Source organism: Danio rerio, chromosome 21 (assembly GCF_052040795.2).
Source record: "Danio rerio strain M-AB ecotype USA chromosome 21, GRCz13ab, whole genome shotgun sequence".
Taxonomy (NCBI): Eukaryota; Metazoa; Chordata; class Actinopteri; order Cypriniformes; family Danionidae; genus Danio; species Danio rerio.
The window spans coordinates 41,731,417-41,757,081 of NC_141041.1; the positions used below are offsets into that span (position 1 = coordinate 41,731,417).

The 25,665-nt window shown below is 35.5% G+C and overlaps 2 protein-coding genes across 2 annotated transcripts in view; one reads left to right on the top strand and one right to left on the bottom strand.

Moving 5' to 3' along the window:
* Positions 1-10,834: 10,834 nt before the first annotated feature.
* nop16 (NOP16 nucleolar protein homolog (yeast)) lies at positions 10,835-17,995 on the bottom strand. The gene is given in 5 exon segments (NM_001002534.1): positions 10,835-11,219; positions 13,410-13,516; positions 14,501-14,555; positions 14,649-14,757; positions 17,834-17,995. Coding segments are annotated over 5 exon segments (516 nt in total). The 5' UTR covers positions 17,941-17,995; the 3' UTR covers positions 10,835-11,081.
* Positions 17,996-21,881: 3,886 nt separating this feature from the next.
* The window catches only part of grk6 (G protein-coupled receptor kinase 6), a 119,421-nt gene continuing 115,637 nt past the window's right edge, over positions 21,882-25,665 (top strand). The window contains 1 exon segment of the mRNA NM_001446857.1: positions 21,882-22,049. Within this exon segment, the coding sequence (NP_001433786.1) occupies positions 21,998-22,049 (52 nt within the window). The 5' untranslated portion in view covers positions 21,882-21,997.

Below are 25,665 nucleotides of genomic sequence, written 5' to 3' on the forward strand. Positions count from 1 at the left end.
CAACATGGCGTCTTTGCCGTAAACACTGTGACAGTAATGAATATTAATGAAGTTGCACAATAGAGCGCGCTGATTGGTTTGAACCAAGCCTTACTCATGCATTAATGCATCACACTGTAAGACGTAATAAGACACACTCTGGCACAGACGCCCAGTCTGCACGCCGGAATACAACGCTATTATGTCATGACCGTGATGCAGCTTCAAAAATTCGTTTCAAACCGGAAGTACGAATTTGCTTAAAATAACGCAAAAACAGTAGGTGTCCTAATAGTGTTTTTAGCAGTGTGGGACACATATTCGACTGTCAACAGCTCAAAAAATGTGTTTTGGTGTTTCGTGACCCTTTAAGCCAGCAAGATTCTTTTACTGTGTATGTTTGAGCTTTTTGAAAACTAATCTCTCTGGATTTTGGTGGTGAAACGAGGACAGAGTTCATTCATTCCGCCAGACTGTACAGCTGAAAGCCACTTTAAATAATTCCCATTTCATAACTCCGGTTTAGGCTTCAAATAGAGATGTGTTTTTGAAGAGGCCTTTTTTGCGTACAGCTGTGCATCTTCACTGTGAAATCAATGAGGTCTGGTTATGCAAGTGGTTTGAATTACCATCAATAAGAGCTAGTTTTATGAAGTGAGTTCATCTCACATTCAGTCTCTTGAAAAGTACTGCTCGCATGTATTGAGAGAAAATAACATTGGCTTCAATTACTTCAGCCCTGTAGCTAATTAAAAATGCATAAAAATGAAAATCCACCATGAATACATTGTAGAAAATGGCAGATTTATGATGCAATTACTGTATTTTTAATGTCAATCAGTGACTTACAGTATCTCTAGTTTATAATAATCAGAAAATAATAGTGATAGTCAAAAATTTGATTAAAAACAAAGCGCTGGATTAACTCAATTACATCTAGATTAAAATCACAACGATTAAACTCCATATTAAAATGCTCATAATCAGATTAGTTCCGTCTTTATGGATTATCTCGATTGTCAATCATTTACACAATGGACAATACATCTTTCATAGTGTCAACTCTCCCTCATTTAATTATCCTTTATAATATATGAGCAATATCACACGAGAAGCAGTGCGATATGGCTGTATATCAGCACTGGTGGGAGGCGTGTGTTGCGGCCTCATGCCTTACTGTACGTTCACACTGAAAGCGGCGAGAGAATCAAAGTAGCCGGAAGTCATTCATTTTCAATGTGTGTGAGCGGCAAGGAGCAGCGCGGTGCATCTTCAGCGGTGTGGGTGTTTAGGAGAGTTGAAGTTAAATCAACTTCATGGAAATAACCTATAAAGCGGTTCAGCGGCATCTAATTGGAATGTAGAAGTCCACCTCTAGAGAGGAGTCCAGAGAACACAGTCACTGTGAACTTTGGTTCTGACCACAGTTGATTACAGCAGTCACTGGATTTCCAATTATTTGCAATGTTTTCTTACAGGAACAGATTAAAAAAGTTACTTGGCGATGTGCATTAATGTTATATATATTGTTTTCTTTAAAAAAGCAGGAATCTCATGCGACAATACAAAACAGAATTGCTTCTTCAGGATATTTCAGACATATGGACACATTGGATTATTAAGTGGAGCAAAGCCACACCACATGTAACGTGACCTTCCATTGTTAAATGAATTTGATTAGAAGTGTGCACAGGCCCGGATTGGCTAATCGGGAGGACCGGGAGAATTCCTGGTGGGCCGGTCCACAAGGGCCGATGTCCCTAGCTGCTTGCACTCTCACTTTTTCATTTATTTATTTACTTATTTGACCATAGCCTCACTCTTTTTATTCATTATTTTACTGCAGCTCCGCTCTTTTAATATATTTTCTCGCAGCCCCATGAGCAAAATGCAGCCTGCAGGTTAATGATGACGTAACTATTATTCAACGCCAAACCGCGGCACCTGTTTCACCGGGAGAGAGATGAAAAAAGAAGGCTTTGAAAAGGCCAGAATTTGAAAAATTTTGAGAATATTTTTCATCAAAACCACAGCGGCACCTAGAGTACAACATCACATGAAGACAATGAAATGGCCGGTAAGTTAATGCAAACCACGGTTTATGTAACGTACCTTTATTTGTTCTGTAGCACTTCAGCAGCAGCATCTTGTCCAGTTTGCTGCTAACAGTGATGAGCCAGGCCCCAAAACGTTCCCAAGTACCAGTCATGAATATCACACCTGCTCAATAAAAATCAGATGATTCACTACATTAATAAATCAGACATAACTTGATCAAAACTCTAAAAAGGGGAGAGAAGGTTTAAGCCATCAATAGAAAGTAAAAGTGTTTTTAAAAGAGTCCTGCAGATAACAGTGCAATGTTTGTTTTATTCTTTATTCCAATTCTTCCTTAGTCAAGTGGTCAGCACGTTGTGTTACGACGCCGCCGACCCGAGTTTGAACCGCACTTGAGTAGTTGTTTTTTTTTTCATTTTCAACTGTAAGACATATGATACTGTTTGGGTTACTTATGTAGGTGTACATATTTTATTTTTTTGTGCGACCACCGTCACAAAGGACTGGATATCTATAAAGAATTTTACACAGAATATATATTCAGATGATGCAGGAAAAGACATTGTGATGTTTTAAAGAATAGTGTTGGAGATTTAGCTACGCTTTAATCTTCTCATATTCATGAAAAACTTTTGAAGTTCTATAGCAGCTGTTTCCTTGAAAAAGACGTGATAGTGTCTTTAGAAAATGAATTGGAAATTACATTATTTTAATATAGTCAGTCGTCCCAGGTGAAAAAAAATTATAATTAAATGCAATTAAAATACACTTAAATACCCGCAAATACACTTTTAGTACATTGTTATTTTTTTGTGTTAAATAAAAGTTTGATGGTTTTACACTATAAATATACTAATTCGTTAGTTTATACTTCATTCGTTCTGAATGTACTTCAAGTATGTTTATACTTCATTAGGACTTTAGTACACTTGACAAAAGTATACTGAATACCAGTAATACTTAAATAAATTTTTAGTGTACTACAATAAAGTACACTACAGAAAAAACATCCAAAAGAGTTTTATTAGTGTGTTTTTCAAAAGTGTGCTGTTAATGCTTTAAAGATTAGTTGGTTTTTAGTACACTGTTTACATACTAATCCTAAGTTTAAAATAAGTTAATAAATAAAAAATCTATTAGTAATGTATTGTAGTAGAAGTACATTTTCCCAAAGGTTATACTTAAGTACACTTAATGTGAATGCAATATTATCACTAACACTTACATAGATTTTGAGTGTGGTAATTTTAAGTTTACATTAAATTGACTTTATTAAAAATCTATTAGTAATGTATTGAAGTAGAAGTACATTTCCCCAAAATGTCTTTACATTTCATATATGTGCTGTAATGTTGCATCTTATTTATATTTTTGTGTTCTCAGTTTTTGTTCCCTTCCATAAGGTATTTTTGGACTTGTGGTTTATTGCACAAAAAGATTAAAATGTTTTGATGAAGCACAGATGCTGTTTTCTTTGTACACACAGAATCCCTTCAAAATATATTGTTTAAATAAATGTTTAGTATGTTAAAAGCACATTTTAGATCAGCTTTATGGTGTCTCATAATAGCACAGTTGAGTACACTTAGAAGTGTATCTTAAAATGTACTTAATAATTTTTAGTACATTAAATACAAAATTAGTTTGGGAAAATAGAGCACTTTTAATATAGTATTTAGCACAGTTTTTTTCTTTTTTACAATTTGTATATTCTTTTAATACATTAATATTATACTTTAAATTAGTCATAAATATATTTAAATGTTTAAAATTAGGGTTCAAGTGTATTTCTAGTTGTAACTAAATATATTTTTTAAAATACAGATATAGTATGTTAAAAGCACATCTTAATTCAATTTCAGGGTGTCTCAAAATAGCACAGTTGAGTACACTTAGATGGTATTAAGTTTATCTTAACATATACTTAATACTATCTTTTAGTACATTAAGTACAAAATTAATGTGCGAAAATAGAGCACTTTTAGTACATTACTGAAAAGTGTACTAAGTATACTTAAATAAAGTGCATTTTAGTGCACTTTTTTTTAACTGGGGATGAACTGAGGTGGGCTGGTCTAAGGCTTGAAACTCCAGTGCTGAAAAGCATTCCCACTCCAGCCCTAAGTGTGCAACTTTTTCATGCTAGAAAACATGTTTTATGCGGGAATGTTACTGACATGCTGTAACAGCCCTTTTAAATACGAGATCAATGTAGCAAATTTTGACACTCTCACCTCCGGAGCTGAGGGTAGACATGTCGACAGGGTGGCCAGAGCAACCTTTGACGGTCTCGCTGCTTTCAGTGTGAACGCACATTTAGCGTCTCATCAGTGCTGATATACAGCCATATTGCACTGCTACGAGTGTGATATTGCATTTATACCACAGTTCGACGGCACAATCGTGTGTATAAAGAAGAAAATCAAACACAGAGAGTCGAAAAACCCCTTTGTATTAGGAACTACTTTCTTCTACCATTCTTTCACATCTGCAGAACAGCAGAAGCAATTACTAATTCACCAGCATCACTTTAGAGCTTGTGTTTGAATGACTCTCAAGCGCAGGGGTCTCCAATCTCGTTCCTGGAGGTCCGGTACCCTGCTGTGCTTAGCTCCAACTTGCCTCAACACACCTGCTTGGGTGTTTCAAGTATACATAGTAAGACCTTAGCTGCGTCCCAAATCGCATACTTATGCACTATTCTACGCCATTTTGTAGTATAAATAGTGCAAGTAGTGTGTTCACACTGAAAACTCTAAAAATAATAAGTGCACTTTAGTTACCCGGATGATGCACTCATTCAGCCGCTAAAATGAAGTGTGTAATGATGGACTCTTCACGCACTCAACGACCGCAGGTTTGCCTACGTAGCGGAAGGGGCGGAGCTATCGGACGCACATGTTGAATAACTTTATTTATTTTGGATGGTGAAAGCAAAATTCTTCTACGAGAGTGATTATAGCGCCTCCCAATGGTGAATGCGGTTATACACACGGCAGGTATTATCTGATAATTCGGTCGTTTATTTCACTGATTTGGCAACCGTAAAACGTCATCAGGGAAACGGTTTGAATTTCCGCTTAGTAAAAAAAACATTAGTGTGCCATTTGGGACGACACTACATACATATACTATGCTGTTGAGTGTGTAAGTGCATAAGTACATAGTGCATAGTGTGCCATTTGGGACGCAGCTCTTGATTAGGTTGTTCAGGTGTGTTAAATTAGGGTTGGAGCAAAAATCTGCAGGACACCGACCCTCCAGGAATGAGATTGGTGATCCCTGCTCTAGCATAATGTCTAAAGTAATGAAAAACAGGAGAATTTTGCTCTCATTTTAAGATTATAAGGCTGAGCTTGACATGAAATGCCCTCCGTCTACAGAGATATCTCCCTGCAGTATTAAAGTCTACAGTATTTCTCTATTTTAATGGGGATATCGCAATAAATAACCCCCAAAAAAGCAGAACAATCACTATCAGACTGCTATTGTGTTTGCGATATAGAAAAACGCTAAACACATGCGGGCATTTCTTTTCTCTTTCTGTCAAAAAATACACACATTCCTAATATGCGAGTCTCATCTCGCCCTCAATACACTACAATTATATGGTATAAATACAGCACTACAACATGCAAAAGAGAGAGAGATCGACTTAGAATATCCCTTACCAGCATACCTGCCAAAATTTATCTCTGAAAATCCGGGAGACCAGGGGGAGGGGGTTTTTGAGGGTGAGGTCTCTGACACTGTTGTGAACCGGGATAGGAAAGTAACTGTACTGTGGTGTTAGTAACTGTATTATGCACCGGGTTTTGGGCGGCTGCTGTGATGCTGTAATAAAGTTGTTGACCCAGGAGTGTTACAGCCTGTACCACAAAATGAGAGAAATTACGGCAGATTTCCGGGAAAAATAACAAAAGGGGAGACTACCGGGAGGGAGAAACAGGAGTGTTGGCAAGTATGCTTACCAGTTTAATAATGATTTGATGAGCAGTAGTTAGAAATTAGGCTTTTTTAATCTTCTAAGGGCTTATTTTGCGGTCCAGTCGCCTTCTTGTGGATGGACAACGTCAATGGTCTTTGGCTAATGGCAGCCGACGCACCGTCTCTCAGAAATTATAAATATTTTGAAATAGGCACTATCCTAATAAATAAACTGCAGAGTTGAAATCTAAACAACTACATTCTTGATTAAAAAAGCTTCAAAAGTACATTATGTTGCCTAACAGCAGAAATTTTTGAGTGTATATAAAAAGTGTCCTCTGGTTGTTGCTGTATGTGGGCGGAGTAATACACCAGGGTAAAGGGGTTAAGAGGCTGGACCAGTGCTGTTATTGCAGAATATTTCATGACTATCAGCCAATCAGACCCAAGAACCAGACAGAACTGTTGGATAAATCTGTTTATCTTGCAAATTCTTTTGAGATGAATTTGGATCCATATTGAACACTAAAAAATGGGCTCAAAACAATCTATTTGTGTTGGGACAACATGAAGTAATTCAGTTAATGTATAACATTTTGTACAAATTTAAGTTGATAGAACATAAAACAATTAGGTTGTCCCAAAAAAGCTGAAGAATCGTCTTGTTTCAACTTAATTTAAACATGTAGTCATTTTTGGAGTGAATAAAAACATTTTAGCAAGCTAAGTAATCCAATAAGTAATCTAGATTACATTACTGATTACAATTTTAAAGTAATTTGAGCAAATCCATAACTAAACAGTTTGTAAACAGTCTACACAGCACTACATAACAGTTGTCATCAGATGGATTCTGACTTATTTTTACCCACAACCATGCCCTACACAATGTCATGCCTATTTTATTCAGCTTGTAGCATCTGAGCAAACATTTAAATCTGAGCTCTTTTTAAAGAAATACACTGAGTTCAACACAGGCTCAACTCCAACAACAACATTACTGGCATAAATACTGAAGTCATGACATCAAATATTGGAGGTGCCGTTTAAATTAGATTACTGGGATACATGTTTACTGTGATATTACGTTTCACTACAGAAATCCTTTTTTCCCAAATCCAAATTAATATCATACAAAATAAACTGCTACATGTAATGTAAACATGTAATGCATCTTTTTCTGATCTAATTAAAGCTTAAAAAAAGAAAAGCAGACCGTCTGAGCTTTGGGAGGAGATTTGAGGTGTTATTATTCAATTTCTGTGTTATTTTACCATGTTAAAAGGCCATGAAACCCCCTCGTTTCAGCAGGGTGTTTTCACACCTCTACTTTGGAAAAAGTCAGAAAAGTGGGCGTGTCCAGCTGTTTAGGGGGGAGTGTCGGAGGAAGAAAAGTGGGATGGTGTGGGAGTGTCTATTTGGGCACGCGCGAGTTTCAGAGTCAAAATTCACACACCACACAGACAGACAGACAGACAGACAGACAGACAGACAGACAGACAGACAGACAGACAGACAGAACGCACGCACGCACGCACGCACGCACGCACGCACACACACACACACACACACACACACAGTAGAAAGTGATGGTGTTTAACCTACATGAACATCTGTAGTCGAATTATTTGCCAAATTATTAAATGGTGGAATTTAACTGCAGTTTGACTCTTTCATTCAGGGAATTCATTCATGCCCCTCGCGACAAACGAGATATTTGATTCAAAGGAGCTGCTCTAAGCGTGTATTTTTCATGCAATGTTTGATACCGCACGGCGAATGAGAGAAAAAAAAACCTCCGCATTTCCCAGAAACTTAGATGCACACGGCAGGTAGTGTCAGAAAGCCGCGTGTGTTATTCCAGTCACTAACTGCGGTAAAAACCCTACACGAGGTTAATGTTTGGCTGTGGTGCTAACGTTAACGTGTTTACACTCTGTGCAATAGTTTGTTAGATACGAACAAACTGAATAAACAAAGAGCACTGGTCGCTCGCTTACCAAATCTGTAGAGACAGGACAATCACCAGCAACTAGAGCCGCGTCCTTATTAAGAGAAGACTACAAGCGAATCCAGCTCTCAGGTAAACAATGTTCCTCCTTAGACATGTAAGTTATTGTTGTCGAGCGTCGCGTACACTGTTAATCCACACGTGAGTCTGAGCTCTCACAGAGAGAAAATGAAACTTAACTGCAGCAAACTATAAAAGCAACACTTCACGCTTGTTTTGCCAATACAACGTGGCGTCTCTGTCCTGTAAACACGGTGATAGTAATGAATATTAATGAAGTTGCACAATAGAGCGCGCTGATTGGTTTGAACCAAGCCTTACTCATGCATTAATGCATCACACTGTAAGACGTAATAAGACTCACTCTGGCACAGACGCCCAGTCTGCACGCCAGAATACACACTATTATGTCATGAACGTGACGCAGCTTCAAAAATTCGTTTCAAACCGGAAGTACGAACTAGTAACGCAAAAACAACCAATTTACACTTTTTAGTGAAATATAGGTGTCTTAATAGTGTTTTTAGCAGTGTGGGACACATATATGACTGTCAACAGCTTTAAAAAATGTGTTTTGGTGTTTCGTGACCCTTTAAATGAGTTGCTCCACAGTAAACTATACTCTCTGAGCTACAGGATCTGATGTATCACTGTTTATTCGGTAAAGTGAGGGTTTTATCTGGCTTTATTATTAGTTTGCTAATACACGCCTGGCTATGACGGAGAACACAAGCGATCACTCTCTAGTAGTAACTCACTTTATGGGTCTGAAATAATAATTAGGAAGACAAAATCAATGTTAGCCGATCTCCACAATGAGCTCCTCTAATGTTATTTGAACTTAATTTAAAGGACGTCTCTGACATTTTGAGTTTCGGCATTTTGTCGAGTTAATCTACTGTTATTTGCTAAAATATCCATGTTCTAGAAACCAAATCTTATATAACAAATAGAGCTGTAAAGGTTATGTATTATTTATATACAACATTTACAGTTGGATTTTTATTTGAAAACCCCTACTAAACATTTAAATGAATGTATATTCCTCTTTGCCAGATTTTAAGGCATCGAATAAACCAAATGTAAACGGAGGCAAAAAAATGATAAACAATATACAAGCGATGCTCAGCAGCTAATAGGCCTATATCATATAGACATCAGTTGATGTATTAATAAGATTATTGTACAAATTGATAATAGTTTAATTGATAATTCTTATATAGTGCAGGGATGGATGTGTAAATATCCTGTTGATTTAAAAATCTTGCTGTATTTATCTTTTAAACACATGATATTTCCCGCATGGTAAATAGAATCTATGATGTATATATTTTGGGTCTTGTTGACTGCTGAATAAAATTAAAAACCTTTCTAGAAATATGTGTTGTTTATATGTTGTTGTTCATATTTTACAAGTGATATTTCTACCCCATGGACATAATAAATACCAACAACCAAAGAGAAATATTTTTTGTGCTCATAGCTGAGTGTAACTTAGGCTAGAGTGTATGAAAGATCGTTTAATTTGCAGTCCAACATATTTTGTTTTTATTCAATTATTTCAGCTTAAATCAGACAGTTTTTTAATGAATTGTATATTATTACGCTTTTTTAAATGTAAGTGCTTATATTTATTTAGCGAGCCTTTGTTATAGTGCCAGTATGAGCAGTAAAAAAAGAAGCTCGGGGGGGGGTGGGGTTGGTGGGGTTGAAGCGTTTGGTTGGAAGCTTGATTTCGCACCTCTGCCTCTGGCTCCATCTGGTAGTCTACACATGCCCAGACTCCCAATTTCAGCAGTGTTTTGTGACAGTTTGTGCTCGTCTTGAGGCATTTTGACTTCAAAGAGTACAATGGGAAAAGGCTCTGTCACGTCATCCATATTTTTTACAGTCATTATTTAGTATGCAATAGCCCCTTTCACACAGTGATACTGGTAAATATCCGGAAAATTACCGGAACCACTTCCAGAATTTTTCCGGAAAAGACAATTCACACATCCGTTCCAAAAATACTGGTAAATTCTGACATCATTAAGCAGAAATGATCTATAAACAGCAGCGCTTGTATTTGTAAACGTGTACACATTTGACCACATTACAAATTCTGTAGATGGATAAGTATTGTGAACAACATCGATGAAAACATATGGAGGAACACTTTGCATGTAGAGATGTATATAATATGTGTGTGCTGGCGCTCACCGGAGCACTCCTGCATTTCACGTGCACACATGTCAAGCAACTGAAGTGGAGCTTGAAGGTAAACAAACAGCGGTTTATCATAAGCATTTTAGCGGTAATTTTCTTCACAGTTGGCATCAAGAAGGAATACAAAAAAACAAAAAAAAAACGTTATCTAACATCTAGCAGCTAAATGTGTCTGGAAAAATATTCGAAGGCTTTTATTTTCATAAACAGTATGGATGTAAATTGAATCTGGGTGTTCTAATTGGCTGGAGTAGACATCTCATGTTAGCGTGCTCTAATCGTGAACGCGCTCTTTCCGGCAATCTTTCTTCTGCGTTCACACAGCGCAGCATTCCAGCAAATTATCGGTAATGTTACAACTTCTTTTCTTGAAAACAGCCAGAAAAAATTAACCTTCTTTTCAAAAAGGGTCTTTTCACACATGATCCCTTTTCAGAAAATTGACGGTCATTTTCCGGAAAGTTCTGTATGTGTAAAAGGGGCTATTGTCTCAGTCTATTTTGTTCGGTTTAGTTAGTTTTTCAATAGGGTATTCTGACACTTATTGGCTGTTGTTTGACTTCATTTTGCACTGACGAAGGTTGTTTCTATTGTTGTTGTTTTTTTGCCAAAACACACTAAATGTATGAATTAAACAACAATTACACATTGTAATTTTCAGTTTTGTTTTTTATATGTTTGTATTTCACTTCACAACATAAAACTGCAAACGCTAAGCTCATATATACATCAACAAGTTGCTCAAAAGATCTTTTAAAAAGTTAACTATCCTCGAAAAAATGCCATGAAAACAAAATGTACACACCCATCTTGAAGGCCTAAGACAGCATTTGTTGCAAACTTGATACATGCTAAGGTGATATTCTGGCATCATATTAAGACCAGTTCTTCTGTGGCATCATGTAGACTTCTGAGATTGCAGAGAAGCAATGAATGCAGCATATTGCTCAGGATGACAGCGTTTGTATAATTCTACTTTCCGTTTGATCTGCTTCGGTGTGTCCTGGTAGTAATTCTTCTCATCCCTTGCCATCGCCTGCAAAAACGACAAAACAATATCTGATTAGCTTAAACCAGAAATTTTATAGTGAGTGAACTTGGCAAAAAAGCTACTACTATCAGACTAGATTGAAGTACATCATTTAACAAACACTTGAGATAACAATAAAAGTTGCACGTTTTAACAGAAAAATGAAGCATAGAGTGGAGGAACAATGATGTCAATTTATAAGCAAAAACTTGGAAGCGAGTTAGCATTTTAGCAGTTCCGGTTCCAAAGTCAATGGGTTTTTGAATGGGATTTCGGTTAAATCAGTTCGGTCTGTGGCTTTTAAATACATTTTTTAATAACAATAATTTATTATTAGGTTATATTTGTAAATACAGAAGATGTAAAAGCATTTTTAATGTTTAAGATTTATTTAAGCTACTGCAGAAAGAAATGCTGTTTTCATTGTAACCGAATGTGTGTTAATTAAGCTATTAATATTATACGAATTTAAAGAGACCTTATGTTATTGACTGCTAGCATAACGATGTGGATGACGAATGTGTGTTAATTAAACTATTAATATTATACTAATTTAAAGAGACCTTGTGTTTTTGACTGCTAGCATAATGATGTGGATGATGTACCTTTAGCTAGTCAAGTTGAACACTTTTCATTCGTCTTTCTGCAGTTAATGCACTTTTGAAAGATGCTTAGCCAGATTGCTTGCGTTTCTGCTTATACTAGAAAACAACTTGCGTTTGTTTCAACGGGCATAGTCGCTGTACACACGGGAAATACAACCCATTTGGTTAACTCCACAAGCTTACGAGTCTGTCGCGAGATATGTGTGTGCTTAGCACGAGCCTCTATTGAGTGCGAGCACATAGGCGAGAACTGTGAAGGCTTTTATACTTGACGTGCTCGCCATTGTACTATTGGACGAAAACATGAACATTTCTCATGTGAGATTGCCAACTGTGCAGACGAATATCACAAATTAGAAAAGCTTGGTCAGTTAATTATGCTAAGGCAAGTAATGTTTATTCAGCAGTAATTCTCTAGTACCAAATAGCAAAACTGTTAAAGTCAGAGATTATCGATAATGTCTTTTAGAATTTAGCATCAATACCGATAAAGCGCAGAGTTTCGCTACGCATCTCTATTCATATGTGATACTTTTTCTCACTTTATTTAGAAATTGTGGCCAAATATTTGAGTTCTCATCACCACTTTAGGTTTTAACCAGTAACATCAGTATATTTACTAGGTATTAATTGTTAATAAGTGCAACAAGCAATTTTAGCTTGTGATAACTCCTTATTTATGCAACATAATTCAAAAGGCTGGAAATGAAGCACAAAATTACTTTGAGTGCAAGATTTATTATAAAGAGAAGAAACAATAATTAGACCAATAAACAAACTCATTATGACTGTCCATAAACTACTAAGGTTTCATAAAGCTATTAAGAATCCCATTTGCCTACGCAAAGATTCAATTCAGGAAAATCTTTTAGCTTATATAGACCTTTTTCTTAGAAAGCAAAATTACCCATTATGCTTTGCGTATATGCGCAAGCAAAATGGTAAGAGCTTCCGGTCAGCAGCTGATGCGTGTAAATAGTCACATTTGGACAGTATGTAACGTTGCCTGGTTCATACTTCTGCGTCAAGTGATGATCAGCGTGACCCACAGCGCATGCAACGCGCGTAGCTGTGTATTCATACTTCTGGGCGCTGTTTCTGTTGCTCTGCAATAACACTTCTGAAATGCTAGTAGGCAGTGAGGTGTTAATGTTCTTCTTTGTAGAGTTTCTTCACTGGTGTTTAGGTTTTTCTGAACGTTTCCCTAATGTACAGGTGATTCAAACTCACAAATTCTGATGCAGGAACCGGCGGACGTGCAACAACTTTAACTATAAGGTAACAACAAAACAAAACTTTCCATCCGGAGCTCCCTTACGGGAATTGACACTTGTAAACAATCACTCAAACGGACTCGCACGGCTCTCGGTCCTTCCCACCCTCATCAGCGCTTCCAAGCCGACCAATCACAAAGCTTGCGCTATGCGTTGCTGTGACGTGCAGTTACTTTTTTGAGAGGCGTGCGGCAGAGACGCCGAAGGCCACAGCGACGGCTATGCGTCCACATGCAGGCTGCGTCGTACCATATGCGTGCGCTTGCTGCAGAAGTATAAATCAGCTTTTAGTTGCAGACCTAATTACTATTATTTACCTTGTAATCCTCATTGTGTTCCTTCACCATGTGTTGAACATATTCGATCATGTCGGTAGAGCATGTGGTTCGGTCATTCCCACGAACACTGGCCTCTGCCTCCATTTCTAAAAGACACATAATCATGAAAATACAAACACATTTCAGTACACTACCTGACGAGTTTTGTTGCCCATCCAAGTTTTAGAAAAAACAAATAATAACTTGACTTCTAGTTGATCATTTAATATCAAAAGTGGCTGATATGAAAGGCAAAGGCCTCTAGATTACGCTTATTTTACCAAAATAAAAGATGATCATGCCTTGATTATTAACTATTTAATTTGGACAGTAAGGTCTGACTTAGCTTAGACAAAAGTCTTGTCACTTAACAGAAATAATGTACAGTATAGAATATAAAGTCATGCTGCAGTGGAAAAAGAATGAATATTGTGAATGACTCCCATGAGCTTGGACGACTGCATTCATACATCTCTGCAATGACTCAAATAACTTATTTATAAAGTCATCTGGAATGGCAAAGAAATCATTCTTGCATGACTCCCAGAGTTTATCAAGATTCTTTAGATTCATTTGAAATGCCTCCTCCATCTAACCCCAGACATGCTCAATAGTGTTTATTTCTGGTAACTTGGCTGACCAAACCTGGAGCATCTTGACCTTTTTTGCTTTGATGTGGAGGCTGAAGTATGAGAAAGAATGCTATCCTGCTGAAGAATTTGTCCTCTCCTGTAATTTGTAATGTAATGGGCAGCACAAATGTCTTGACAGCTCAGGCTGTTGATGTTGCCATCCACCCTGCAGATCTGTCGCACACCCTCATACTGAATGTAACCCAAAATCATGATTTGTGCTTCACCAAACTTTATGTGAGAATCTTGGATCCATGTGGGTTCCAATAGGTCATCTGCAGTATTTGTGATAATTGGGATGCAGTTCAATAGATGACTTATCAGAAAAATTGACCTACTGCCACTTTTCCAAATGATCAACTAGAAGTCAAGTTAATATTTGTTGCTCTTACAACTAAGGTGGACGACAAGGTAGTGTACTAGATTTCAAAACCATACATTACACATGTGCATTCATACCTTCAATGACGTATGGTTTCAGTACATTTGTCTCCATTGGTTCAACTTTTGTGTTCTGAAAAGTCAATGAAACACAACTGGTTATTATAATAGGGTATAATTAGTAAAAACCCACTGTATTACTGATTCATACAGATTTGAAACTTACCTTCTTTGGTTTAATAGGAAGCATACCCTTGGTCCCAGGTGCCAGCCCCATATCTTGTAGATTTTGCTTTACAGTTTTGTGCTCATCCCATGCTTTACGTATCTGAGGACTTGTAAAAACAAAACATGTTATAATAAACTATATAATGTAATGTATTTTTTATTTAATGCCATGTCAGCAACCAAGGCTATTTTCATGGCAGGAATCTTTTAACAATAAATAAACTATTTAAAAATCAACAAACAAAATAAAACAAATTAAATAAGTTTTTTGTGTTAATACATGATAAAAATTCTAAAATCTTTTCTGGTTTCACTTTGTTAAAAATGTCCTTAAATTCATTTCATAAAAAAAGTCTTCTGGAATCAGTAAAAGCAGGACAGTCCAGTAAAATACGTTTTATGGCCCGTTTCCACTGAGTGGTACGATACGGTTTGGTACGCTTTTATGGCCGTTTCCACTGTCAAAAGGCGTACCAAACCAAACCGTACCGTACCACTTTTTCGGGACCTTTTTGAAAGGGTCCCAAACTGCAGAAAGGGTCCCAAAAGGTGGAGCTACACGCGAAGCTGAACGCTATTGGTTTACAGAGATACGTCATTCGTAGACTCAACAAGCCAGAATGTAAACAAAGGACCCGCCATGTTTGAAATACACAGCGAGAGATTACAGTGGAATTATATATACATTTGCAGCCATGGTCAATCCGGGCTCAAACAAACCCTGTCGTTGTCTTGATAAACAGCCACAAAGCCATGGAGAAGAGCAGATGCACCCTGTGCCGCGTAGTTTTTTACGAGCCAGTCTGAAGCCTGAGTGGTTTTGCTTTCTTTCTTGCGCTCGCAGCGCGTCTCTATCTGAAATACTAAACTTCTTGATCTGATAATAATAACATGCATTCGATTATTGACAAGCTTTTGGAAACCAGATCCTGTGAGAAGCTGACAAGCCTTTCCCAAGAGCGTGGGAAAAAAGGCGAAGCTAAGGAGCACGTTATTTCTTCAGCAAACGTGAACAAACAGCCTTGTTTTAATCTTTATTATCACCTTTTGGACTAATATGAACTGGGAATAATGGAATGACTGTCTAACAGAGGCTTCATGTGCTGCTGAAGATTACAGACACAGATGAGAGGTTTACTCTGACTGTAGGCTATACTTTGTGTTGTTTTGAACCTAATTAACGACGAAATGTCTGCTTTGTGTAGTTCTTCTGTAGTTGGTAACATATCGGAGACTGTAAGGGTCTGTATGTGTTCATATATGTTCATTTATTTATTTATATAATTATAGGCATTACAGTAGGCTATTTCGCACCATCATTGATCTGCAGTTATAATCAACTCCTGTTTATAGAAAAGTTAGTAATAAACATTTATACACAAGTATTTATGTGTGTAAAGGATCTGTTTTGTGAGAAGTGCTTTTCATATGATATGTGAACGACCTGTGCAGCTTTATTGTAGACATTTCCTCGAGCGAAAATGACGTCGACTGAAACTTTGCCATAAACCACGCCCACCAAAAGGGTACCCTTGGTAGTGGAAACGCAAGCCTGATAAAGGTGACCCGTACCGACCCGAACCGTACCAGTCAGTGGAAACGAGCCATTATAGTAAGAGGAGTTTTGCAGCACAAACACCGAGTAGGGTTTTCACCTTGGAGCAAAAAACCATGTGTTATTCTCGTATGCCCAATACGACATCTGGTAAAAACTACTTGATCAAATCGATTGTTAAAATGTCTTAAAGTTCTGTGTGAAATTTCAGGTTGGATTTCATGTAATTTATTGTTTTCTAATGCATCCCATTCCTTTTGCTACTTGTTTAAAATGTAAGTGTTTGTAAAAGGTTTAATCTCTGACAGAGGGATTTGGCATTTGTTCACTACTTGCTTCAAAGCATCTTTAGCAGCTGCATAAGCTCGCTCACTGCCTGAAAGTCCGACATGTAATAAACTATAAAAACGGACTTACTATAAATAATGCATGAAATTGCAAGTTAACAAGAAAAAAGACATCAGATGTCTGTTCTTCGTACATGGATTACTCCATTAGCTCGATTTGGTTTTTGATGATTTAATATAATCCAGAATAGCTTCGTTCTTCAAAACTCAGCCAAGAGTTGTTGTCAAGCAACAGTTCTGATAGCACAAACCTGCTCGGGACCAGCAGCTTATCTCACATAAACCAGATTAGAAAGTATGATTACTGAAAGTATGTACCGAATAAGCACGGGACGATAACCATTTTTAAGGTATACTATGGTTTGTAAAAGTCAAGGTTTTAAAACCGCCAAATTCTGCTATACTGTCCCTAAGGTATGAGTAAGATTTAACATCTGTGTTTTGTAAACTAATGAAGACTGAAAGGCCGGTGTTATGAGTGCTTAAGTGTCGAGGGCTGTAGAGGAGCTTCAGATAGTTGGGTTTAGGTTTAGAGAAGGTATATTCGTTTATAATTGTGATGGTTGGGTTTGGGGTAGGTGTAGACGTTATTAACTGATGTACAGTGCCATCTAGCCAACAACATAGTTCGAACATGGCTCCATAACTTCAAGTATTTTTTGCAAATTCAAAATTGGGATATCATATTAGCAGCGAATGACTATCACAGTACAACCACCAACAGTCTATTAGATAGTGTTGATGTTTTTTAAAGTCATACTTGCGTGCTAATTTTGATTAAATATTCAAATAAGCAGGATAAACAATATAGAGACAGTTAAATGAACGAATGTGCGAATACAAAACCAACTTTACCACAATTTGTACTTTGATAGTCATTGGCTGCTAATATGATTTCTCGATTTAAAATATGCAAACAACACTTTTCTGAAATTAGATTATCAAGCAGAATGTCTGAATACCCAACTTTACCTCTATCTAGGAGGAGATGCATTTAGAAATTAGTTTCAGAAGAAGAACTTTATATATACAGTATAAAAGTATGTTACAGTATACAAAATAAAACCATATTAAAGCACACAGTAGGGTTTTAAACAGTTATCTCCCTTTAAACACTTAAAGTGGCTTTTATTATAATAATTTACATATTGTAAAGTTTTATATTGTCCGTTTATACTTACTTTTTCACAAAAACATACTTAGTAAGAAGTTATAAATAATTGTTTGGATAGCAACAGAGCACGTTATGGCTGGCATTTAACGTTATGTTCTTCAACTCACCATTCAATGTGCGGTTTCTCCTTTCTTCTTAACTTCTTCTTCAGCTTCTTTTTGTTTTTGTTGTAGTTAAATGTATTGCGTTTACGAGATTTTTTGATTTTACCCATTACTGTATGACAAGCGAGTCAATACTGTCTGTAGTCTCTCGCACGCGTGCTTGATGAACGCGGATGTTGCGACTTCTTCTCCAAGAGCAAAACACATCGACATGCTTGGATGTCGCCACCTGTCTGCAAACGATGGAACCATTAACGCATGTAACAATATTGATTTGCCAAACAATGAAGTTATGTTAAAACCCACTCAAGTAGTCGAATGCAGGCGAATAGAACCTTAAACACTAGTTATTGTCAAGACTTTTACATTAAACAGTTCCATTCAGTGCAGCTGAGGCGCAGTCCTGCCAGAAAAAAATGGATGCTATTTAATAATAATAATAATTATTATTATTATTATAATTATTGTAACAATAATAACTGGTTTGCTTGGTAACTAGCCTAGAGCGTCTCGCTTATACACCCATATATAGATCATGAATATGACGTGTTATGACGTGTGTAGGGCTTATTAAACTTTATATAGTGAATATGAAAGCAAAGTACAAATAAACAGTTTGTCATTAGTTCCCAATGTGTTTATGTTGATAAGTGAGAATAAAAAAAGCCTTTGAATTAGGTTTGTTTGTTTGTTTGTGTGTCTATACATATCAAGTTGCAAACCAAAACCTATGCTGTTCACACTATTCTGAAAAACTAAACAATAATAATATTAGTAATAATAATATTAATAATAATGACTATAATAATAACAATAATATTAGTGTTAAATTTATGTTTTTTTATTTGCTTAATTATTTACTTTTATTTATTACACACACACATTGCAGGCGAATAGAATATTAGTTCTCAAGACTTTTACAATAAACTTTTACATTAAACAGTTACATTCAGTGTAGTACCGAGGCAGCAGTCATGATATAACTTTTAAAAATATATTCAAAGTCTGGCCTACCAGAAAAAATAAATGTTTTTAATAACAACAACAACAACAACAACAACAACAACAACAACAACAACATCAACATTAATAATAATAAAAATATTTAACAATAATAATAATAATAATAATAATAATAATAATAATAATAATTATTATTATTATTATTGTAACTGTTTTGCTTGGTGTCCACCCTAGAGCGTCTTGCTTGAACTGTCTGTATCGGTCTGGTGGTAGCTCATGAATATTTATAAAGTAACTCTGACGTGTGTGTAGGGCTTATTAATATTTATATTGTGAATATGAAAGCAGAGTACAAATAAACAATTTGTCATTAGTTCCCAATGTGTTTATGTTGATAAGTGAGAATTTAAAAAAAGCCTTTAAATTAGGTTTGTTTGTTTGTTTGTGTGGGTCTGTATATATAAGTTACAAACCAGACTGATCCCACTATCCTGATAAACTAAACTATAATAATAATAATGTTGATGATAATAATAATAATGATAATAATAATAACAGTAATAATAATAGTAATACTACTAATAATAGTAATAATAATAATAACAATAGTATTTAATATTATTTTTATTTATTTACTTAATTTTTTACTTTTATTTCTTACACACACGTTGTAGGACTAAGAACACTAATTGTTAAGACATTTACATTAAACTTTCACATTAAACAGTTACATTCAGTGTAGTACCGAGGCAGCAGTTATGATTTAACTTTCAAAAATATATTCAAAGTCTGGCCTGCCAGAAAAAAAAGGATGTTATTTAATTGTTATTATTAGTAATATTATTATTATTGCTGCTGCTGTTAAAATGTTTGTATATAAGGTTGGTTCTGATTTACTGGGTATAAGTGTTACCTCTAGATGGAGATATAAAACAATTTTTGGAAAACACACACTGTTATTTGCAGTTCCATTTCGTGTGCACTTGGTCTTTAATAGATTATGTGAGTAAATGTAAAAGTGCACGTGGTCTGTGGCACGCCATATGTCTTTTTAAAAACGTTAGTCCGATTATTTTTATTATCAAAGGAAAGACTTGACATACCCCTCAGTAAACCGCGGTCTGTTCTACATTTTTACATGTAATACAGCATACATTAAACATCCCATGGGGAATGTTGATACACAGTATCTTTATATAACACGTGCAATCTTCTATGTACAATTCTTCTACATGGTTGCGACCGGTAACAAACTGAAGTAGGAAATTACGAAACTACTATGGCGAAGGATGGAGTGACATCACGTGACATTAACGCGCAAATCCATTTGAAGTCAGAATTATTAGCTCCCCATTGATTTTTATTTTATTTTTTAAATATTTCCCAAATAATGTTTAACAGAGCAAGGACATTTTCACAGTATGCCTGATAATATTTTTTTCTTCAAGAGAAAGTCTTATTTGTTTTATTTCTACATGAAAAAAAGCAGTTTAAAAAAATGTAACAGAACAAATTGTTATACAATAACTTGCCTAATTACCCTAACCTGCCTTAACTAAATAAACCCAGTTAAGCCTTTTAATGTCTAATGTATAAGCTGTATAAAATCATCCTAAATATTATTAATTATAAAATAAATCAGTTATTAGAACTGAGTTATTAAAACTATTATGGTTAGAAATGTGATAAAAAAAATCTTCTCTCCTTTAACAGAGAGGCAAATAATTCAAGGGGCTAATAAATCTGTCTTCAACTGTAACTGTTTTTTTATTTTAATGTTGTCATTATATATATATATATATATATATATATATATATATATATATATATATATATATATATATATATATATATATATATATATATATAATGAAAACATTTCAATAATTCTCATTATTGTTATTATTAGAGTTTAGTTTATCAGGATATTAGGATCTGCCAAGGTGTTGTGGTTTGCAACTTGCTATGTACAGACACACACAAACAAACTTAATTCGAAGGCAGTTTTTTTTTTAATTTGTGCTTATCAACATTAACACATAGCTGATGACGAACTGTTTATTTGCTTTCATATTTAAATTTGAATTAGAATTGTATTAAATGGGAGATCCCCTTGAGGTGAACCATCTTATTTTCGAGGGGGTCCCTAAGAGATACACAAATCAAGCAAATTACAACACATCATAACAAACATACAGTACAGCTAAACAAACAAACAAACAAACAAACAAGCAGCACACTTCACTTGAACCCCACAATCTATACCTACAACTAGGGCCAGACAGAATCTGCAAACATTTTTTTTGCTATTTTTATGGAAAATTTTGTAAAAAAGTATCATAGTATCATAACTGACAACTTAAAATATGAAATAAAAAATAATACTTTCTTGAAGTTTATTTAATGTTTACAATGCAAATCCAATTAGATCCACTGGTCCATTGGTAAACAAAGCAAGTCTCTCATATAATTTATCTACTAAAAGACAGAAAATATTACTTTTCAAATGGTATTGTATATAAATCATATGAATAATATTACAACTTTTGTATCACAATAATATTAGTGAAATCAAGTTAAAAACGGAATAAATATACATTTACACACATTAACACATGTAAATGCACAGACTCAATGAGAAATTACAAACTATTTTATTGACAACTATTTGATGACTATTTGACAAATTAATAATAAGCATTTAAATCGGAACCAAAATTAATAACATTTACAAAGTGTTTCCAAAAAATAAAATAAATTAATATTAAATTCATACGAAAACAAATTAGTATTTAAAAAGCCAACTGAAATTGATTTAAAAGGAGAAGGGAATATGTATAAGTATACATATTAATGAGAAGCCCTTCGCACACGTCAGACTTGCTTTATAAATATTCATGAGCCACGACTGGACCGTTATAGACCGTTCAAGCGAGACGCTCTGGGCTGGTTACCAAGCAACGTCAGCATGTCTCATTAATATTCATAAGCGCAGGCTTTACCATAGTAGGCTCTGCCATCGACGTAAACCCGAAGCTTCTGGGCGGGGAATCGGAGGAGCAAAACGGCAGAGAGGAGAGTCATTCAGGGTTAATAATATTCCGCCGTGGGGGGGAGCGGGGGAGGACACATACACACACACACATACACTGCCAACCCGGCGACGAGGTTGGGCCTGCGGTGCCTGCCTGCAACCCAGGAAACATGGAGCTCGAGAATATCGTGGCCAACACTGTTCTGTTGAAGGCGAGAGAAGGTAAGACATGACAGCCCGCCGGATTGTTGTCACTTTTGACAGCTGCGATCCTCAATCGCCGTGCTTTGCGTCTCAAAACGGTGGGGATTCCCCCAAAGGAAGTTAGGCCAAAAAGACAAGAGCAATGCAATGCAATAAATGCTCGCTTTGTGTTTCTTAATTATTTACGAAACACCGGATCAAACTGAGTGTTACACATTGATCACGGTGTGTTTATCGCCGTCTGTTCTGTTGTGTTCCTAACCTTGAGCAAGACCTGTCAGACGTAAAAGAAAAGAGAATAAACAAATCCGTTTCTGTCAAAACCCTGCTTGGATTCTACGACGTTTCTGTGAACGGACAGGTTTTGTGTGTAAAGGAGAAGCGATAAACACTGCTGTCTGTAGTGTTATGTATTGACAACAGTCGTTAGTGTCTGTGTGCTCGAGATAAGCGCTTGAATTAACTCAACCGTTTGAATTAACCGACCCTATGGTTTTGACAGTGTTGCTTAAATGGTGAACTACCTGCGTATGTGGCCGGGCGCGTAACATCATGTTTCAAAATGTTGTTTTGAAGGCAGTTTGTTTTAATTGTCGTTGTATTCTGCAGGTGTTTTCCTCAAACATGAGGGAATCCTGCTGCTTTTTTCCCTCTAGTCTGTGTTCGAGCATTCTTGTTCTGCACACCTGGGCAGCTACATTTATACAGTATACTGGTCAGCAGTGAGAGAAAGAGTACTGAAAATCATACTCAAGTAAAAGTACCATTACTTGCCTAAAATGTAGTTCAAGTAGAGTAAAAGTATCTGTTGTAAATATTACTCAGCGTATGAGTAAAACAGCCATTTTAAATGTTAAAAGTGAGTAGCGAGTATTGCACTGTAAAAAGCTGATGCGTTTACATGCAATTTGTGGATGTGTGTAAACGTAACATTCTGTAGTGCATCAAGTTATTTCTCAGCAGGCACTCAACATCGTAAGATGTTAATATTAAGTTAGGTCATGATGTTAGGGGACCATAATTCAATAGCTAGCCAGCATCTAAGGACGAAGTTATTTTGATTTTCAATATAGACATCAAATGAGGTTGATGTTTGGTTAATATTAGGTTGTGTTGGTGGCTAAAATATAACGTGGAGCCAACATTTTTAACCAACATTATATTGACATTAAATATTGACATTTATTTGTCAGGTATGGCAACCAAAACCAATGTCTGATAGACGTCATTGTAGTTACGTCCACCCAACGTCAAGCTGTAATGTAACATTAATATTTGGTTGATTTTAGCTTGGTTGTTGGACATTGACATCGGCCTGACGTTGGGTTTTGATGTCAACTCGATTTTCAGTTCCAAACAAGATGCAACGTCACCACGACGTTGGGGTACAATGTCAATTTGACATTTGTTTCTGCTGGATGCTTAAGGTCATTTTGGTCTTTGGTAGTTCTGTATGATGCGATTTACTTTCTATGTGCAATTTGATTGGACAGGAATCACAGGACGGATTTTTCTAATCCCCATAGGCAGGAAAAAATAGTGTAGTGTAGTGACTGCAGTTTGAAGGAAAGTAGTGAAGTAAAAGTACCAATACAGCACTGTAAATGTACTCAAGGGAAAGTAAAAGTACACATTTTAAAACTACTTGGTAAATGACAATTTCTGAGAAAAACTACTTAATTACTGTAGTTTGAGTGTTTGTAATTTGTTACTTTACACCACTGCTGGTCTGACCAAAATGTATGGAACACTAAAAGATTGTTTTTGAGTAAAACTGCACACAAAAAAAGTTAAACTCTGTAAGACTCATATATACTTTGGACTTTTTCATATTTTGAAAGCTGTTATTTCATATATGGCTTCAGTTTAGTCACTGCATGATTGCTCAACATTGTTTCTTCCTTTTTTAAGAGGACATTTAACACTAGCATGTCTGAGTACTAATTTTGTGTTACTTTAAACTACATTTTATTTAAAGAATGTATTTATAATTTAGGTTTTAGTCCATCAACATGCAGCAGTAAGTCATTTTGAATTCTACCTAAAAACATTTTTGAAAAGCACTTGCAGTGGAATTGTAAATTTGGGCAGCAAAGATCCCAAAGAAACATGTTTACAATTGCAATTAGGGGCGAATTTAGTGATTTGGGGGCTCTAAGCAATTCCAGCCATGGGGCCCAAAAGTTCTAAAGTACCTTTTGTACTTTATTTTATTTTTAATGGATTTATTTTGCTGTTTTTTTTCTTTTCTTATGTCACTAGATCACTCCTTTTCTACATTTTGTCTTAATGCAAAATAATAATAACAGCATGTAAAGCATCTTGTAAAATGTTTTTAAATGATTTGTTGTCTTAAAGTCAATTCCCGACTAAAAAGTTTAAACTTTTTTTTTTTTTTTTAACTAAATCTTTACCTTATTTGACTGCTGGACTTCTCCATGATTGAGGGTGGGGGATACATTAAACTTAAATTTTTTTACACACTCATCATACAAAAATGATAGAAAATGATGTTATATATAATTTATAGGTATACTTTTTATACTTCTAATTATTTATTTGGGGGCTCTGAGATTTCCTGGGGCCCTAAACAGCCGCTTATCTTGCTTATTGGTTAAATCTGCTCCCCTGATTGCAATTTGCAGCAACATCATGATTGTAGGGGCTTTTCACAGTTACTAGAACTGTTGATGAACGTACATATATTCAGGTATGTTCGCTAACGTGACCCTGATGCCTCGGGAAAGATTTCAGTTTTAGGAATGCCATTTTGTGGGAACAAACTCTGTGTTGGATCCATCCCAGCACACTGCCTCCATATTTTAAAACAGTTTTAAGATATAAACATTTAGAAAACTATTTTTGGCATTAGCACTATTTGGCATTAGGTTGCCTGTTGCGTTGTGTGTTCTTTTCTCAGCGGCAATAATATGTAGCACTGCAAGTTGTCAGCAAGGTGATTTTAGTCCGATACATCTACATTCCCCCGACATTATCACAAAATGCATGGCACAAAGAGAAAATACAGCTTCGATTATGGGTGTTTTCTATATTGAAGTTGTTGATTTTTGCTGAATGCAGTGCTTGATATTGTTATCAGTTGGCAAACAATAATTCAGAGTTTCTAGTGATGCGAATTCAACTAGGAAAATGGTTTAAAATGGGAAATTATTAAGTATCTGTACTGTATACGACATTGGCTTGTTGGTTAACGTGTCTGCATTGGTTTGCATGTGTCAAATTGTAAAAGTAGACTTAAAAAAACAGCAAAAAAAAAATTATAATATTCTACAATTTCTACTGAATAATAATAATCATTATCATCATCATTATTAATATTATTATTAAAATACTATTTTTTTCATTTCCTAATAAATAATATTAAATTTCATTTCTTAATAAATAGCCACATTTTTTATTTATTTGTTTTATATATGGTATTAGAATAGGTTTTATCTTTTGTAAGTGGTTTTATGTTTTAGAATAGAATATGTAATGTTCCCAATAATATTTGTAAAGGAAGCGCAAGCCCTATTATGTGCCATTTACATATATTTCGATTAATTTGGAAAGCAAGTGCATATTTTAACCAAATCTAATATTGGATTTTTTTTTTTAAATGCATGTGCGTGTA